This window comes from Pieris rapae, chromosome 14, assembly GCF_905147795.1.
Source record: "Pieris rapae chromosome 14, ilPieRapa1.1, whole genome shotgun sequence".
Lineage (NCBI taxonomy): Eukaryota > Metazoa > Arthropoda > Insecta > Lepidoptera > Pieridae > Pieris > Pieris rapae.
This window is the reverse complement of record NC_059522.1, coordinates 2,237,521-2,257,859: the sequence shown is the minus strand read 5'-3', so window position 1 is coordinate 2,257,859 and position 20,339 is coordinate 2,237,521. Positions and strand designations below refer to the sequence as shown.

Here is a 20,339-nt window from a genome sequence, read left to right as displayed (position 1 = left end):
AATTAAAAAATAAATCAAACCCTATGCAGATGCCTTTTTTTGTAATAGATATTGCATTGTAACATTTTTTATGGTTTGTAACTGAAAAATTAACTGTTAAATTATTCGGTAATATAAATAAAGAACATAACAAAACATTCTGTCTATATATTATCGACTTTAGATTTATATTACTAAACAATAAAAATAATAAATATTGAGGTACCTAATCTATAAAGCAAAAGGTCACAGAAAATAAGATGTAGTACCTAGAAATTTGTACTTTCCTTGAAGACAGACTTAGCGACAGTAACGCGTCGGCGGCAACGGACTTACCGCTTTCTCTGCTTCACCACCTCTAATACCTACAATTCGTCCAGGGACAGGGCCATAATTGGCCTTTAGCTACCGAAAAGCGTATGTCTTTTCGTAGCTCATGGCTCGTTATTGAATCCCGAGTCCCAACTCTGACCTTTTGGACATAAGCTATCAAATGTCGACATTAACTGTTAGTTTCATACAAATTTAGTTTTCCACTTTCTTACACTTCCACATACACTACTAATAAGCCATATTGGCTAAGCTCCCTGTGCTTCGGTGATTGATAAATGTCAAACGCCTGCTGTCAAATATCTGAACTCTTCTGTCAAGACGAGAAAATCTGTGAAAAACTTGAAAAGTAAAAACAACTACCCAAGCAAACCACCAAAAACATTAGTTATTACAATGATAAAATGGAGATATTGCTAAGATTTGTACCAACAAATCCGTTAAGGTTAACGGCCTCGAGATTAATATTAACCCATGTAGCGAACTATACCAGGCAAGTATATTAAATGTTTTCATATCTACGGTTATATCATGAATTAATAACGTTGTTGTAAAAGTTTAACCTCTAAAAAACATATTCGTCGTAATTTTCAGATTAGCTGAAGTAGGAAAACTAGAAGCTCCTAAAACAAGCGGAAAATATGAAACTGGTCAGTTAATTCTGCATAAAGTATTTGGATATAGGGGAGTTATTTTATTTCCATGGCTAGCAAGAGTATATGATAGAGATGCAATAAATAAAAAGGAAACTGCAGATTCTTCTTGTGCTACTGACACTTCTGGAGATAATTTATCGAATGTTGGAAAAGAAGTTAAAGGAAGAACTCATACTTTTTACCAGGTTCTAATTGATACAAGAGATGCCCCATACATAGTAAGTATCTGACAATATTTTTAGTTTTTATGTGAATTAATTTTCAAAATTGGTCTGCAGATATATTCTGAGAAAGTTTGTAATAAAATAATATTTATTTACAAATTATATATTGTTATGTTATTATTTTTAAATCTATTTATTAAGATATATAAACTTAATAATAATTCTAGTAAAATTTTCTTAAATTAGACAAATATAATTAGTTAAAGATATTACTAAATGAACTCAATTTATTTTTGACTGTGCAAACTACATTCGACATGCGACCTGAATGGAAGAAGAAGGTATTACTTAATGTTTTTTTAATGTTGTGCGGTAATGTAACATATTAACTTGGTAATAGCTTCTTATTACATTTCTTTATAAGCCTAATAAATCCATAATTTAAAATGACTAATAAACTTACGAATCATAAATTTTACATTATTTCTAAATAAAACATTATATATACATTATAATATATATTATCCATATAACTACATAATATGTGCATACCCTTTAGTGGTTAAGTGACTGAGTTTACTCTGTATATTAAATTAAGTAAAATGTGAGCATTCCTTATCATGTATATTTTTTTAATATGTAGTAAGTAAACATAACTATCCTTCTTCTTAAAATATATAATAATATATACGTTGCGTGTTCACGAGCTGGGAAACCATCCGCTTTGTTTGTGTTAACGTCAGATCATAAAACTAAAAATATGGTTTACCAAAGAGCACTTTAATGAAACTGATAATAATTTACGGGCATGTAAAAAGCTTCGATTCAGCATTTACTTTGGATTCTCTTTCATTTACTTAGAGAAGTTCAACTAAATAACACTTCATTTTTGTAATCGAAATGAATTCATTACTGTTGTGAAATGAAATAAAATATTTCCTTTTCAAATATAAAAAAAAAAATTCTTTAATCACTAAATGAAATGTTACATAAAACGAAACCATCTGGTGGCGAAACGGAGTTCGCCGGGTTTGCTAGTATTAATATATATACTTTTAATTTTCAAATGTAACAATTCAATAGTCTACTTTTCATTTCATAGACGAATACAAGTAATGTCAAATATAAAATATATTCAGGAAGTAATAATTTACATAATTACCATTGTTTACCTGATAAAGTCTAAACTATTTAAATCTAAACAATATAACACAATCTCATAAATTTTTGGATTAGTGTGCAGTTTAACTATTTTTTAGAGAGCTCAAACTGAAGCCGTTACTTTTCTTGGTAACCAAGAGTCCAGTCGCAGCTTGTATGCAATACCTGGTTTAGATTATGTGGCGCATGATGACATAATACCATATGCATCAGTTGAACGGGTGCCCTTGCAACATGAGCTGTTCGACAAGTTTCTCATGCACAACCCTGATAAAGGTTAGATTTAATGTTCCTCTATTAAATTTCCTTTATAACACCTTAGTTTTCAAGGCTTTTTTATTGACCTAACTATAATTAGGTAAAGGTTATAGTGCCTGGCAATAAGATTCAACAGATGCGCTTCTTCTTTTTGCGCAGAAGTTAATATGTATTAGATATTTTCACAATTATATATCAATTATAAAATCTTAATTAACACTTGCTGGGTTAAATTGTAGTGATATAACAATTAGTACCCCTTTAAAAATTATATATGGACACTTTATTTTTGTATAAAGAAAAAATTTTTAATGCATGTAGATATGGATTTTGTTTAAATCTTTTTAGATCCTCCCTTCATTGCTCAAGAGACACTTCGAGCTTGGCAAAAGAAAAACCATCCATGGTTAGAGTTAAGTGATGTCCATCGTGAAACAACAGAGGGTGTTCGTGTAACAGTTATACCATTCTATATGGGTAGCCGAGAATCACAAAACTCTGCAGTTTACTGGGTAATATGTGTTTTTTTAATAATGAGTGCCAATGATATCATTTTACTTAAATTTGTTTTAGAATTAATAAACCAATATCTATGAAAGTAAAAAAACCGTCATGAAAGAGAACTGTGTGTTAATTATGTTTTTTAATTATCCTAAAAATTGGCGTATGCGTTAACAACAATTTTGTAATTTAACTTGTGGTCCATCGAGCCGGAATGATTACCGACATGTTCTAAATCAAAGTTTTTACAGTGGCGTTATTGCATTCGGCTGGAGAATCTTGGATCACAAGCAGTACAGTTGCGGGAGCGTCACTGGCGAATATTTTCACTCAGTGGCACACTTGAAACAGTTCGTGGACGGGGCGTGGTGGGCCAAGAGCCTTTGTTGGCTCGCCACGCACCTGCCTTCCAGTACAGCAGTCATGTTAGCCTTCAGGCACCTAGCGGCCATATGTGGTGAGTTTTAATAAAGTTAATGCAAATAAATTTAATTTTTTTAAAACAGCGCGAAATGTTAAGCCCTATTTATTTCATTTCTGAAATGAACTTTCTTTCATTCAGTCATTTTGTGATAGTTACTTAATTTTGTTTTTTTTCGTTTTTAATATGAGTTCTTATGAAATATCGCTGGGCAAACGACGTGTACGGACCTAACACTGCTTGCATTAATATTGTCAATTAATTATTGGTGCATCGTTTTAAATCTGGTAATTTTGCGTTGAAGAACCAGCCTCGCGGTTTGCCGGTAACCGTAGTCTTCATCGAGCTAAGCTTGCTGTAGGCCTTAGAGTTAGTGTCAAAACAATATTGAAGCACATCAAATAGGAAGAGTGCGAATTACGCGTAAAGCATGCAGTCGGCATAGTAACAAGGGAACTATAAAACAAATTGTGCTTTCGATGAAAAGTAGATCCTCTATAACAACCGTAACCTTTCGCTCAGTGTACCCTGACACTGCACCTTATTAATGCGTAAAAATTACTCGTACAAAGATGACTCGTGACTGCCTGATGGACCATTGCCGGACGGTTTCTTACCGGATGGCAAACAATGATGGAGAAGCTCGCAATTCAATAATCGAGATTGGTCGATCGCTCTTTCCCATTATTTCTCTTCAGATTCAGACCATCGCAAGTCGACAAGAGATACCGATGATGGGAACGATGATTCACCAACCGTACTCTCTGGAACTTGCGTCGGCCATTTCTTCTACAGTAAAGGCCAGGGACAAACTGCCATAAAAATGGCCAAATTGTATAGATAGTCTTTGTAAATATAAAAAAATACAAAAATTTTCATAGAAATCTCAAATTTCATAGGTACTTTATTAATGGCTTAGAAGTTTATTTAGGTTTAAATAATTCGGTAAATTAATACATAAATAATATTTATCGCATACTTGAGTAGTACAAAACAAAAAAATTTCATTTTTTACTTTTAAAAATTGTTTTTATATGCTACTACCTTTTTCAGGGGTACATTTAGAATGGAGCGCGAGGATGGTTATACATTTGACTGCCGTATCCCACCCTTTTCGCTCGAGAGTAAACCGGATGAAGGTGGTCCCGTGGCGCCCTCTACACCCGCCTAAAACGCAACTAGCACAGATTAAGCTTCCACATGTATTTTATAAAAAAAAAAAACCTTTTTTCATAAATGTCACTGTCAATGTTCCTTTATTCATTTCGAATACCATTAGGTTTGGTGTAAAATACAAATGTGTGGAAGTTAAATCGGCCCCAAAAACATGACATACCAAATTTAACTCATCTTACATTCTAGCTAGGTCAACGAAATTGTTAATATTTTTTTTCATCTAAGTCATTATTTTTACCATTTCATACTATTGAATTATTTATTTTTTTGAAGCTAGACTCTCGACTGTCATCGTAGGCTCGATTAAACTTCTTAGTTATAATAAATTTTAGATCTAATAAATTACAGTATTCTGTTATTTTGTGTTATTTCTCCTTTACATAATTTATCTCGCCTGGCATGCAGTGTCGAAAGTAATACTGTATTTTGATGTTTCTAGTCAAATTTTGAGGTCTATTTAAAGTTTAATTCCAAAGTTTCGTTCCAATAAAATACCTTATATATAACGGAACGAGATTTTTATTATTAATATTTAAAATATCGGAGATTTGCTTCAACATTTTCAAGTCTACAGACAATGACAAATGACAAATAAAATAGCAATTGAAATTTTGAAGTGTATTGGCAATTAACAATCACAATCGCTATCACTACATTATTACAATACGCAAAACTAATAAATTACCCATATCATAAATATAGCATTATTCTACAAAAAAATATGTGTCGGTCTACCGTACTTGGCAGCTTTATAAATTGCGATTTTTTGCAAGCTTATTCCATTTCCTACAATCTAATCAAGGCACTTCTAGTTTCTTTGGTAAAGTGTACGGAACCTGTGCATAAAATAAACGGACATATAAATAAGTTTAAATACAAAATGTACAGAGAAATAGTATATGGAAAATTATTATGTAAGTCGATTTTACCATTATTGCACGCGACTTTCTATACACAACTTTAATACCAATTTTAGAAGCTAAATCACAAACGTAATCTAAAAGCGTAACCTACGTCTAAATAGGTAACTTTTTATAAGATTATGATAATTTTATTTAGAAATATTAAGGCAAAAAGGAAATCTAAGTATTTGTACGTATAATTATTGGCTTTATAACTCTGATGAACAAGTAACAATATGCACAAACAGTTTTCTATGAAATGTAAATTTTATCCAACATTAAATTTTCGTAACGCAATATTTGGAGTATATTGGGGTAATTGTAACTTACAAGCCGGTTTTTTAAAGAAACGAATCCATGTTAGCACTAATTCAACAACGCCTTTGCAGAATGTGATTAACATTATTCAGCCTTTTATTCTAAAAATGTATCACAATGTCTTGATCGTAGTCAAGTTGTCAAACTACAAAAATATCTTGAGAATAAATTAAAATGCAGGACTTGTTTCTTTATGGAACCCAAAAGTTCATTCAAAATATTGTTCTAAACTTGAATATTTAACATAAGTGACAATTGACAGGTGAATTGGACATCATTTTTTTAAATTAATTTATTACACGACCATGGTTACTGGTCCTTTAGTCAGAATAATAGAGTATAAATTTGACTTAACGTAACAAACAAATCATTAACTGTACATCAGAGTTAGGATGATTGCCATAAAATTGGGGTTGCCAACGTCTACCGGGCCAATTGTATAATCAGGGCCGCGCACATTTCAAAGAACTCCATCGTGTGATGACCCTGGGGTGCTGTAGGGATAACTGGAGTTACTGGGGTCTGAGAAAGGGGCGAAGCGCCCTCTTCATCGGTCTCTTCCCGTTCCCCTGAGAGGGACTTAAAGTCAAGGAGGTAAGACTTGTAGTCCACTTGGTATAATTGTAGCGACATCTTTACGTATGTTTGCGTCAGCTTGTTGAGAGTTCGAACCCTGAAATTGAATTTTTAGAAACTATTGACTCAGACAAAACTCTTTAAAGGTAACATAAACCTCTTTATTAGGTAGGCATTGAAACTATTATTAAAATTATGACAATTTTCATAAGTGTAAAAGTTTAGTATTTATGCTAAGCAATAGACAATGCAAAGTGAAAGTTCCTGTGTTCGATATGCGGAGCCAAATATCAACAAGCTATTAAAAATCAGAAGCGGATGGCTTTCTAGACTGCAGATAACACATTATATGACAAGTCATGAGGCCAACAAATTTCCCTTGAAAACCAACGTAGTTTTAGAAAAACATGAAAAAGACTAATAGAAAACATATATTTTTGTATTTTCACCTGCGCTACAGCGCACTACGCTTTAATCTCTGTTAAATAAACGATTTAGTTTACCATACCTGACATGATACGGGTTGATGACCTTCCACTCATAGTCCAGAGCTTTCATAGCGCGAAACACTTCTAACATTATATCGTTGGGCTTGCTCTGAGACCGGATACCGAGGTGCCACTTAGCTCTGGAATCAAGATGTATGTGTAGTTTTCATACAGATAAAAACAATACCAAAAACGCGCCAATAAAGCAAAAGGCGTAAGCGATTTATTTCTTACGAAATTCCGACGTCCGTCATTCAACGACTGAGACTGCATAAATAATGCATTTACATTGGACATTTTTTTAAATGTCGGCCAAAGACTTACATTACATTGCCAGAGACGCGGAATCGCAAAATAGCTAGTACGTTAACGGCTTCTTAAAACACTGGTACTCTCTACCAAACTACTGCACTTTAAATTGGAATAATGATAGCGATCCTCAAATTCAGTTTTTCCCCCAATACCAATGTAGAAATAGAATATAGATCTTTCAATTGCCCAAGTGCTGATAGCGTAAACATGGGGACGCGATTCATACTTACAATTATTTAAAATTAAGATGATTACTGTTGATCTGTTATGACGTAACAGTGTTGCCAACATAAAAAAAGGTATTTTAGGTTATCATTTCTAATTGCCAAGTAGGTGATTAAGCTTCTGAGCAGGACTGCGTAGAATTTTTGGGTTTTGTTTTTCTATTACGAGCGAATGATTTCTTATCAAGTCTATTGGTGCACAGATGGGGCCTAAGATACCAGGGATGAGAGTCGCGCGCTGAAGCAACTCAACACTGCTGTTTATTTACTAGCTATCTATAGCCGGTATTTTTATTTTTTTATAAATTGTGTTTTTTGGAAATTATATTTAAATACGAATTACATACTAATAAAATGATGAAATATGAACAGTATAGAATATATATGCTGAATTGCTTTAGTGTTGTTGTGTCGTTAAAGCAATTTAAACAAAAAATAGTATTATTATTCGCCGATAGATGTCAGGAAGATACATTTTTCAGTTCAAATTGGGACTACTCAAACACCAACTTTTTGTTATTTTCTATCATTTATTCCTAGCTAGATCGATTTATCGCCCCCGAAATCCCCCGTATACTAAATTTCATGAAAATCGTTGCAGCCGATCCCGAGATTCCAATTATGTATATACAAGAATTGCTCGTTTAAAGATATAAGATAAAGGGTCTAAATAGCAGGAAAACTGCTTCTGCAGCTGTAATAATTAAACATACAGGAATAAGGAATAATAAATGGATTAAATACCTTTTGACGGGGGTCCCCCGTTGCTTATCGGCCGCGGGTTGCGCAGCGGGCGAAGACTTGTCCCTGAGAGGTGCAATACGTTCCGCGTGGGGACGATGCGTGTCAGTCGCCGTTGGTGGGGAACTGTCTATAATAACATTTTTGATTGGAGACATTATCAACATTACTGCAGGAGTGATGGAATGCCTCAATCTAACCAACTAAATAATTATGTTATCATTTAACGATGAAACCTAATTTTTATATATTATAGAAATTAAACGATAAGCCGGCTTAACCTATATGATTTGACTGCTACCAGAATTTTGTGTATTCGTTTACAACATACACATATCACTTCAATATTAAACAATAGCATCATCATTCACCATTCTTAAAACCAATATTGTAACAGCAAAAAGTATTATTACCACCCATACATGGAGCAAATTTTAAAGACACGGTTTAATTATGTATAATAATATCCTCTTCAAATATTATTAATGTTTGGTTTGTATTTTACATAAGTTAAAGAACATGAAATTAAAAGATTCCATAGTAAATTGTGTTAAAAATAAAATTACGCTTACTTGCAATATAAAAGTCCTTGACCTCAGCCCGAGCTGCTTCGTCAGCCATTCTTTTGTTGTCAATAATTAGATGATATGCAATGGCGAGTTGATCATGGGGATCACCAGATAGTAAAGAACTATGGACTTCTTGCTCACGGACGCTAAATTTTTCACACACTTCGGCTATCGCCTCTGTATCTATTACTCCACTGTCCTGAATCATAAAATAATAAAATTTGGAAGATATAAGTTAAAAAAGTCACTTTGATGTTAAAAATGTAATTAAAAATAAAACTTTGAAAAACTAATGTAACAGAGTTATCAAGAATATCAAATTAATGATTTGAATTGAAATTGTAAAAGTCTAACTCAAATTGTTAAAATAAAATAGAACATTACCTGTTCCACCGGAGATGGAAAGAGATAATCTGGAAGATCTTTTTGGAACCAATCATGTTTCTTCACATCTTCAATTGTGGCTCTTTTCATTGGATCAACTTGCATCATATTGCACAAAAGACTGACAACACTTTTATTTAAATATTCAGGTATGGGAAATATTCCAGATTTTATCTTCCTAAACAATGTTGGGACATGTTCATCATCAAATGGTAATGTCCCACAGAGTAATGCATAGAGAATAACTCCGCATGACCAAACATCCACTTCTGGACCAGCATATAATTTTCCTGATATGACCTGTAATTACATTTATTGTTTGATAAGCTGATCTTTCTTGTTTCAGCTTATCTTCAGTGTACAACATTATATGAACCATGTTTTTAAACACCAAAAAAAAGTCAAGCTCCTTTTTGGCTACATTTGTTAAGATTATCATATATAAAAAAAATTTGAATAAATAAGAATATAGTTATACCTCAGGTGCAGCATAGTTTGGTGAACCACATGATGTTCTCAAAAATTCTCCATCCATCATCATGTTGGACAGACCAAAGTCAGCTATTTTCACATGCATATTGTGATCTAATAAAAGATTCTCCGGTTTAAGATCTCTATGAACTATCATGTGTCTATGACAGTAGTCAACACCTGATATGATTTGCTGGAAGAATCTTCTAGCTTCATGCTCTTGCAACTTTCCTCTCTTTACTATATAATCAAATAATTCTCCCCCAGACACATATTCCATTATCATAAAAATATCAGTTGGAGTAGATATCACCTGAAATAATTATTTAAAACAATCTTAATACATTTAATTGTAATAAAATACCATTTATTTACATTATTACATTTCAGTTACTAGACCTTTAGTGTCTGCTTTTCTTTGTATAGTAAATAATAAAATTGTGCACACTTACTTGGTACAGTTTGATAATATGAGGATGTCTAAACAGTTTTAGGTTTTGGATTTCACGCCTGATCTTTCCAACAACATCTAGAGACTTGATTTTTTGCCTATTAAGGATTTTCACAGCCACTTTGTGCTTTGTTAATTGATGCTCACCAATCTTTACTTTTCCAAAGGTTCCAACACCGAGAGTTGCTCCTAAAGTATAGTGCCCTATCTTAACGATAGGCTGAGCTCCACTAGCGACTACAGGTTTGTCCGACATGTTTTTGAATAATAAAAATTAAACAAGTTAAATAATACTGATGAAAATAATATTTTTTACGTCACAATTAAAGTCACATCGCTTGTATTAAACTATTAAAGCCTGAAAATGTCACCTGTAAATGAAATAAAAGTTTAACGTTTACGGAAAAGTAATTCGAAAAACTAATTATCGAATGATTACTAAATAATATAAACCTTTTCTCATTTGTAGGTTTCTCATGTTGTTTTTATGTTTCAGTGTTATAATATACTAATCTTGTAAATTGTCAGAAGTCATCAGTCAAATATTAAAAAAAAGGGGAAAAGGTAATTATATATTGCCATTCTACAATTTTTGTTGTGTATTGTATTGCCAAATTTATATATTTAGACAAATATCTGGGACATTTTATTTCTTTAAACTATCCTTGTTTAAAAAATCTATTTTAAAAATCACGTGGCGATATTTAGAATCTATTAATCACCTTTAAAATTGAAAATTATACTGTATCTGAAGTCTCTGCTCAACTTTAAACATAATTCACACGTTTATTACATCATTTATTGATCACTTAGTGGGAGACGATCCAGGCATGTGGCAACTCAGAATGCCTATGCCCCGGCCCCGCCCCGCGTCTGCTTGTGCCCTTTTCTGACGAGCTGTCGTGATTTTGTTGAAAGTGGATTTATCTATTTAATATTTACTGTATTTTATGATTTTCCAAAAGAATAAGTGTGTCAAGAATGGATAAATGTGGAATTTGTTTGAAACCTGCACAGGTACGCATATAGCCAAGATTTATGACTTAATTATGCCATACTAAAGCGGTCAATATTTTTTGTTTTCCTTGCGTGATTGTTATTTTTATAACATACCGAGGTATCAACTGTATAGTTTAATTTAATATCGTAACGCGAACTAAGTAACATATAAGTTTCTACTGTTTGCCTATCTGATAGATATAACGGTTTATTAATGCTGCTTGATTCTAACAAAAAAACTAAATACGCAGAACGTAGGTAGGTATAAAACCAGCGCAGCCCGCCTTATTTTTTTTTATTTACGTACCTCGACTGTCGTCGCTCAAGTTTTTTTTACGTCTGGCTTCGCATCGAATAAAAACTAGGCAGTGTTTGTTTTTTAGAGTTCTCAATGTTCTCTTCGTTCAAGCTGTTCAAGCGTTTATACTGTGAAATTTAACGTGTATTTTGTAATTGAAAAGGCTAGGTTTTAATAAGTTTTTAATAAAATAACTTTAAATTCATTCTACTTATTTAACAATTTATTAAGATTGATTTACAGAAGTAAATAAATAATAATAATTACTTTAGTGAGAAATTAATTTGAATTATATTATATGTTAATTGACATTTCTTACTGACCGTAATTAGATATCTTTATATTCTAATAAACAGTTATCAATTTTATTCTATTAGTTGTCTGTACTCTGATTAGCATGCCTGTAGGGTTTCAACATTGTTTTAAGCTATTTACTTTTATTGTTTGTAATTGTAATGTAGATTACTATGTCATCAACAAGTACTAAAAACAATGTGTATTCTATACTGTTAAGAATAAAGGATCTTGTTTCAACATTTAACATCTTCTTGTAAAGCTATCATTTCAAGCTACAAAATTGATGTATACAAAGTAATAAACTTCTAAATTACATCTATAAAAGTTATGTGACACTGAACCTTTCATATTAATGTTGCTATAAAATTGAAGTAGGACATGCATTTATAACTTTTTGGAAGTCATGCTATTATAAAGTTGTTTTATGATTTCAGCAACTCTTTGAAACGGGTACTGATTCTGTGTATGCCTGTTTCAAATGTCAACCTCTTGTCCCTGAAGTGACATTAGATGATAGTGATCCTAGTACTGCTGATCAGTCTTCTAATAATGAAGAGGTAATATAATTTAAATAATATTAATCTATAAACAGTCAAAGAATACAGAGTCTTTCTAATAACTATAAATTTTTCTTATTTATTTTAAATGTTGTATTGGAATAATGTAAGATGTTACAGCATTGGTTAACAACTAAATATCATAAATGTGTCATAATGAAAGTAATTGTATCCTTTTTAATTGCATACAGTATTATTTTCAGGAACAAACCAATCACAAATATCAATGTAATGTATGCCATAAGTCATTCCAGAAAAATATGCAGTTGCAAAATCATATGCGGAATCATCGTGCAGAGAGGCGATTTGTCTGCACTTTCTGTAACAAAGGTAAGAATTGTAAGGAAATATCTATACAAAAACTATTATATTTTCACATAACATACTATATTTACATTGGGGCTTCCGGACTAAGGCTAATATTTGATGTTTATGGGACTCATAGTGCGAAGACGCTAAGGCTGAGATTCGGAAAGTAGTAATGAGAGAGACATTTATGATTGGTGTGTTGATCTTGTTTTTGACATAAGGGAGTTGCACAGAGCACTTTTAGTTTTGTATCTGAATCTTAACCGACACTTAAATACACCGAAACCTTTGACTCTCTAGGACAGAAATAATTTGTTTTTTATTTATGTTTGATCCTATTTCATTTCAGCGTTCTCCCAGTCAAACAATTTGCGCGCTCATTTGCGCATCCACACCAATGAGCGACCCTACAAGTGCCAGGAGTGCGGCAAAGCTTTTACTCAAGTGAGTTTTTTCTTTATTAATAATAATAACTTTATTGTTAGAAATAGGGTGTTCAATATATTATGTTGCTAGTCTCTGTGTTCTGGGTAACTGTATAACAATTATTCTGTGGTACATGTTAAATGTCGGAGACAGTAGAAAAAGTAGTTTTAACTGTTATGCATTTGAGAGTGCGCTGTGTTTGTGTTAATTTTTGGAACCACAGACAAGATACGGCCTCTGAAGATTTGGCTAGTGTTATTTTTATGTGATTTGTGAGTTTGTAAGTGAATAGTTTGACTATTGGAATCAATAGATTGGGGATTTTGTTATAAAGGAAAGAGCCCCTAAATGCAAAGAAGCGCCAAACACGTTTTTGCGTCGGGTAGTGGACTCTAATTTAAGTAGTCTATGCATACTAACACACAAAACTAGAAAATCCAAAAACTATATGTATAATTTCTGATTTTTGTTATGATTGACTGAGCAATTATTTTTTAAACCACTTAAAAGTATCAAAGTTTAACTAATTTTAATTTTTTTACTATTTTGATAATTTGTTAATAGTATACTTGATTAAGGCAAGAATATCTCTATTTCGCCTGAAAGTACATAAGAAATTTTGCCCACCTACATATGTATTTAGTTTAATTTTAAAGCCATTTATTGCCATTCATTATAATATAACACGGGACAATGAATATTAAAAATGTAATGAACTCGAGTCGAGTTATGATAAATATATGACAATAATTATAAGTTATTTATCTGCATATTAGTTTCCCGAAATGTTAATTGAGTAATAATATGATTAAAATCCTTCAAAGGCCGGTATCCCATCGGCGGTTTAGGTGTCCATAAATGGCGGTTGGCACTTTAAAGTTCCTTTGCCTCTTACCCAATAACAAAATGTATGTGCTATCGATATTGTGTTATTTATTCGATGTTTTCCATTGTCAGGTAACAAACCTCAACAACCATGTCCGCCTGCACACTGGAGAAAGGCCTTTTGTGTGTCCAGAACCTGGTTGCGACAAGGCATATGCACAGGTGAGGAAAAATTTATTTAATATAGTATGTATAGTTAAAAATTTAAATTTCGGAAGAATGCGGGTATATTGAAATCGTGAACTTCAGGGATTTATTGAAATATAAAAGGTTTTCAGGAATCATGTTAATTTAATCGATTTAAAAAAATGCGTGCGAACAGAATAAACATGTCAGAAGTGTAACTTCTTTCTAAATTAATTATGACTAGGTAAGGTAAAAGCCCCAATAGAAGATCATATTCCAGTAGTTGTCTAAGATCTGGGATTAGAAAAATATACCCTCATCTGTTATTTAGATGAAACAATTTTTTATAAGCTGATTTCAAGATCATGAACTTAAAAACAACATCTGCCATCATAAGCCTGCTGTTATTAATAGTAATTAATTAATTAACAACAAATTTATTTTTAATTTTTACTTTCTCATGTTAGTTACATGTAGTAAGTTACGCCGTTTATTACTGTACTTAGATTTTTTAATTAACAGGTAAGGGTAATAAGCTACATTTATTTACCTTTTCTTACCTGGCTGCAGGTAAGTATAGCCATCATAGAGATGGGTGCCTACAATACTAATGCCTAAAATACTATATAATATATAATAAAAATTACTATCTGTGTCTCAGACCTCAAAAGATTATAAAGTGTGTGTTATGAACTTCTTGCATGGCCTTGGTAAATTTATCTTAGGTGTTTTTTTCACAAATATTATAAATGCGTGCAAATTTACTATTATTCGCCCAAGGTCAACGGCGTATTGCGTATAGCTTTATAGAATTGTAACGTTTACGTATTTGAAACTAATACATAAATTAAAAAATCAGATTCAACACAATGTACACTTATGTACGTCAAAAAAGAAATATACATTGAATGCTTCTAATATTTCATTTACTGCCAGTTTTAAATCAAGGGTGTAAAACGGAAGAGAAGAATGGACAATAAACTCTCCGCCACTCTTTTGAATCGCCAAGTTTTTTCTTTTTTAATATTTCAATATATTCCATAATATTTAAATAAGCAATAAATAATAGTATTGGCTAAGTTACTTATTTATCGTTTGGGTTGGAAACACTGTACCCAACAGTATTTTTATACATTTTATATTATACAGTATGTATTATTGGATTTCAGGTGACAAATTTAAACCAGCATCGCAAGCGTCATTTGTCTGGCCGTCCCTTGGAGACATCGTACCAATGTCCCATGTGCGGTCAGAGCTTTGCGCAAAGAAACCATATGTACACGCATAGGTAATATGATTAATAAGATATATGTAATGACAACCGCTTTTCTATGGAGAGCTGTTTACAGTAGTATATGTTGCAGCCAACAAGTTTAATTAGCCGTTCAATTAACAACCTAGCCGTTTAACTAACACCCTGAAAGATATTCAGCCAGTTGATTAAACAGCTACAAATGAGTTGGATCGACGCCGTTTAAGTACTACTATATATATATTAATATTATGTGAATTCAATAATATGAAGAAATGTATTCTAGCGATTCGGACATATATTTTCATTTCTGATATAGAATTGTCTCCGTTTTAAATAAATTCCAATAGGTTTTAATATCCCGTTATCGGTAACAACCGTGAATTTACCGGAAATATTAAGAAACTTCAGATCGCAACTGGATGAGACTAGCCCATGAATATAAAACAAAAATTTGTTGTAATATATGCATTTGTATTTATGGAGATACAGTCAAACCTGGGTAAGTGAGAAAACTCTATAAGTGAGAGTAATAGCCAGGACCCGTCATTTTAAGCTCCCAAAACCTCTATTAGCGAGAAACAGAAACCTCTGTAAGAGAGTCGTTTTTCCCTCATGGACCTCCGTAAGTGAGACTGCTACTTGTCTATACCTCATAAGCGACATTCGAGCTTCATTTATTTATGTATATTATTTAGAAGGAACAAATGACAAATTTAACATCTGCTATTTTATGACTCATTCTTAACTTCCTACCATTGTTAAGATCATTCCAATGAAGTTAGCTTTAAGTGCGTTGGAGACGGTCCATCAGTACTTTAAATACGCGGCGGTTGTTGATCAAGAATTATTCGACAAAATGTATGGGTTAGAAAAACATTCAAAATACAAAAACAGAAACCCAAACGAAATTGACGGATCTTTTAAAGTGTAATAAGTTCTAAATAAAATAAAATTACATAGTGCATGAACATGAAGTATGTCTTGTAATTGCTGCGTACCTCTATAAGAGAGAAATGCTACACATGTACCTGCATTAGCGAGAAACTCGGTTTAGTGAGAAACCTCTATAAGCGAGAAAGAGATTGTGCTCCCTTGAACCCTCGCTTATCCAGGTTTGACTGTATATATGCATATTGAGAAAAATAAGATCCCGCACCACAAGAGTCGGGGGATATTGCCATAATAAAAAAAATAAATAAAAAAAAAATAAAAAAAAAACCGGGGTATCCTTCCAGACGCGAAGCCCATTCGACGTTGAAGAGCCCGGTGCGAGTTCGTTTCCCGTGTTCCATGTGCGACGTGAAGCTGCCTTCCGAGAGGCTTTTGCAGGTCCACATGGCCAGACACCATCAGGAGGATGAAGAAGAACGTAAGAACTGTTTACTAAAATATTTTTTTTGTATTAGTTCAACCAATTTTACAATTGACAAAATCATTTATTTACTAATGAAAAGCTATAATATTGATATTACTTAAATTAGAATCCTAGTTTGAGGTTAGAGCATATATGATCAGTTTTCTGATTTGTATATAGTTTATGTGTAGTGTGCGTATGGTTTGATTAAAAAAATTTTTTAATGTTAATTCAAATTTATAGATATTATTTTCTAGAAAAAGGTGTAATATTTTATTTTTTAATTTTTACATATTTCTTCCCCGCTCTACGCCCTTGACTTGCGAACTGGTAGTAATTTGATTTTTTTGACGTTCATAAGTGTACTTGTTTACCTATATGAAAAAACTCGCGATATGAATGTCTAACTTATTAATCTATATATATAAAAGAAAGTTAAAAGTAAAATTGGTATGGAGGTAGCTTAGAGCCAGGAGACGGACATAAGATACTTTTTATCCCGTTCGACAGAGTTCCCGTGGGACATTGACATGAAACGTCAGTCACTATAAAACGTGGTATAACAAAAAAGAATCAGACTTGGAAAAACAAAACGCAAATGATAGCTATGTAATGACGTATATATGACAATTTGATATTAAAAGAAACCAATATTCAAACTATTTCTATTAAATAAATAATTAACAATAATAATGTAATGATAGTGCCATTGCCCATTCATATAATGAATGATTAATGTAGGTATTTATTTTTTTGTATTTTTTCCAATAAAAAAAAACTGCTTATTAATTGCCATTAAGGCGGAACAAAGTTCGCCGGGTCAGCTAGTATTTAATAATACACATCATTGATTCAGAGATGCAATACAAGTGCGTGTTCGCATCGTGTGGGGCGATAGTGGGATCTCCCCGCGAGCACACCGAGCACTTGCTGCGAGCGCATCAGTTGCGCGTGCTCGCCACTCGTGCGCAGTCCCCACCCAAAAGGGGCCGACCGCCCAAGGTAACTAATAACATATACAATATACATATATTATACTATTTGTTTTCATGAAAAAAATTGAATCTTTTATGAAAACAAAAGATTCTATTTTTTTTTAAACAAAAAATTCTTAAAAGGCCGGCAACGCACTCGCGAGCCCTCTGGCATTGAGAGTGTAGTGGAGTTATCACTTAACATCAGGTGAGCCTCCTGCCCGTTTGCCTCCTGTTCTATAAAAAAAATCTGTTTTAGTCTTGTTTGTTTTAGTTTTGAATCTACCAGTTGCGAGTGTCAAATGTACACATGGAATAGTCCTATGCCCAACTGTGATTCGCACGACATCTGGGTTCAGTGACTTAAATAATAGGATCAACGCTATTTTTTGAGATTGAGATTTATTATTGATCCCATTTGAATACTACAACCAAATATATAACACAGTTTATTCAATCAATTTCCTGGACCGACGAACCCTGCCATAGGCCGCATCTCTTAACATCAGGTGGGGTTGTGGCCAAATGTCTATCCAGTTCTGGTTAAAAAACATTAAAATAATTGTTTGTTTAAGTTTCTATATGTTAAATAATGTTATTTGTTTTCGCAGATGAAGGACCCTCTAGAACTGGATGACGACGACCAATCAGAATTCGAGGTTAGATTTATTTGATTTTATTTTGTAAATGAACTATTTATTTAAATTAGTTGTAACCGGGCCTTACAATCTAGAATCTGCTTCTAGATGTACGCTTTAAAATAATAATAAAAACTGCACCTTTTAACAGCATGCATTATACTTAATAACTATTACTAGCAGAGGTCTTACAAACTATAAATATGAAATCTATATGATATTAAGTTGTTGCAAATTTTGGAAAAGATTGGTCTGCAAATGACAAACTGGGCAAATTTATTAGTACTTTTAGGATTAGGATGGTTCTACATTAGAGAATGGCAAGATGTTGGTAGGAAATTGATGAATCTTTAAGTTTATTTTTGAGTAAAAATGGGACCCATTAATGTGATTTATAGTTTTATATATGACAGACCATTACGCTAAACTCAATATTAAACCAGAAATTTGTTGGTTTATATTTAAAACCAAAGGTTAAATCTAATTTTAGCATTGAGCTGACATAAACGTCCATTTCCGAAGCGAAATGAGGAAATTATCCATAAATAAATTCTCTTGTTGAACGTAAATTAATCAATAAAGCTTTTAATAAATTAATATTTAAATGACCACAATCCTTGGGATTGATTTGCTCCAGTTCAAACAATTTGTATGACTCAAAACTTGCTGATTAAAAAGAGTGGCAGGGAATTTCTTGCCAGTTCTTCTTACCCTCTCTTGACTGGTAGTAAATGTAAATTTATAATTAATTCCTACTTTTTTTCTGACGTGTATAAGTATACTTGTTTAAATATGTATAAAGTTATTTTGAGTTTCAGTTTAATCGAGTAAGGAAACCTTTAAATAAAATGATGCATGTGTTTCAGGTTCCAATAATAAAAGAGGAGCCTCAGTACATCCCCAAGTTAAAAGTGCAAAGTTTATTTCAGTGAGTGAAAGAGACAATATTCCTGATGAATTATAAAAGGCGTTATAAGTACTCTGCGTGGTTGTTAATAGTGGCTCGTACAAGATGGTCCTTCGAGCCGGAGTGAATTTTTCTTTTAAAATATTGAATGAGTGGTGTCATTCAATGTAAAATATCTTCAATTGTGATATAGATATTTTATACGCTGTTGAAATCACTAATTGATTCAGAAATTTAACTAGATTATTGAATCTGTATAAAAGTGGTATAAACTTGACACGCAGTGAACCTATAGTAAATGTTACGCCGCGTACTTAGATTATGTATGCATTTTGTATAAAAATAGTTTTGCAAAATCGATGGTTTAGAATACATTCCCATCATTTGAGTTTAAAAAATTCTTGTAAAGGGAGAAATAATGAGATTGGAGTGTCATAGCAATATATAAGTAACAATAATATTATTCGCTTACCATAAGTGGTTCTTACATTTTTTAAATAGTTTTCATTTAACGTAATTAAGGTATTCGTATCAATCGACAGACTTTTGTTTTATTACATTTTATATACAAATTATTGTGAGTGCAATATCATTTCTGTGTAAACATAAAGAAAAGAATACATATTTTTAGATACTAAATAATTATAAGTGGTTTAAAAAGAATTCGCAAAATTGTAAAAGTTGAATTAGTGTATGGCTGGTTATCTTAAAATATGTAATATTTTTTTGACCAAACAAAATCCGAAAAAAAGGGAGTGTACTTATGTACACGCGTTAGAAGTCATACTTCTTTGGCGTATGGAAAAAAAACTAAAATGCAGTAGTGATTAACGATAAATATTAAAATTAATCAAAAAGATTTTATTAAAATAAATAATGTATTAGTAAATACTGTCACCGTCTTATATGACATTGATTAAAAAACACCAAAATAATATTTATTTATTCACACTGTTTAATTGTACTGTTACGAAACACGTGTTCTAAATATAAAAATACTAGAATATACAATTTGAACATAGTTATTTCCATGCCACCTAAAACTAACTTCATTCTGTTAATTTTGTGTCACATTTCGCAAATTCGTAAAAATTCACTCTCATCATTTTCTCCATCGCGCCAAAAGAAGTATTACTTCAATAATCATTATGAATTTAAATTTATATATTATTTAAATTAACAACCGATCAGACTAGGTCATATTAAAGTTATTGCTGAAAATAAATTTGCTA

At 32.2% G+C, this 20,339-nt stretch overlaps 3 protein-coding genes across 8 annotated transcripts; 2 read left to right on the top strand and 1 right to left on the bottom strand.

The window, feature by feature from the left end:
* Positions 1–605: 605 nt before the first annotated feature.
* Positions 606–5,004, top strand: LOC110991485 (polymerase delta-interacting protein 2). Of its 4 annotated transcripts, none has more exons than XM_022256857.2 (7): positions 606–802; positions 904–1,183; positions 1,426–1,470; positions 2,389–2,566; positions 2,897–3,060; positions 3,301–3,506; positions 4,524–5,004. In XM_022256857.2, exons 1-7 carry the CDS (start codon positions 714–716, stop codon positions 4,639–4,641), a joined length of 1,080 nt encoding a protein of 359 aa, XP_022112549.1. In that variant the 5' UTR covers positions 606–713; the 3' UTR covers positions 4,642–5,004. The 4 variants fall into 4 exon arrangements, with proteins under 4 accessions (XP_022112549.1, XP_022112551.1, XP_022112550.1 ...); XM_022256859.2 differs by having other exon boundaries at positions 607–802; positions 1,468–1,470; XM_022256858.2 differs by having other exon boundaries at positions 607–802; positions 1,465–1,470.
* Positions 4,685–10,614, bottom strand: LOC110991484 (5'-AMP-activated protein kinase catalytic subunit alpha-2). Its single transcript, XM_022256856.2, has 8 exons — positions 10,536–10,614; positions 10,084–10,453; positions 9,639–9,944; positions 9,161–9,460; positions 8,780–8,975; positions 8,211–8,337; positions 6,951–7,070; positions 4,685–6,539 (listed from the first exon to the last, which is right to left on the bottom strand). The coding sequence occupies exons 2-8, from the start codon at positions 10,336–10,338 to the stop codon at positions 6,290–6,292; spliced, it is 1,554 nt and encodes a 517-aa protein (XP_022112548.2). The 5' UTR covers positions 10,339–10,453; positions 10,536–10,614; the 3' UTR covers positions 4,685–6,289.
* A 314-nt stretch (positions 10,615–10,928) lies between these two features.
* On the top strand, positions 10,929–19,932 carry LOC110991479 (zinc finger protein 239). Of its 3 annotated transcripts, none has more exons than XM_022256849.2 (10): positions 10,929–11,099; positions 12,111–12,233; positions 12,488–12,563; positions 12,892–12,986; positions 13,926–14,015; positions 15,149–15,267; positions 16,470–16,603; positions 17,445–17,590; positions 18,174–18,221; positions 19,067–19,932. In XM_022256849.2, the coding sequence occupies exons 1-10, from the start codon at positions 11,064–11,066 to the stop codon at positions 19,130–19,132; spliced, it is 933 nt and encodes a 310-aa protein (XP_022112541.1). In that variant the 5' UTR covers positions 10,929–11,063; the 3' UTR covers positions 19,133–19,932. The 3 variants fall into 3 exon arrangements, with proteins under 3 accessions (XP_022112541.1, XP_022112540.1, XP_022112539.1); XM_022256848.2 differs by having other exon boundaries at positions 12,479–12,563; XM_022256847.2 differs by having other exon boundaries at positions 12,437–12,563.
* The last annotated feature ends 407 nt before the right edge of the window (positions 19,933–20,339 follow it).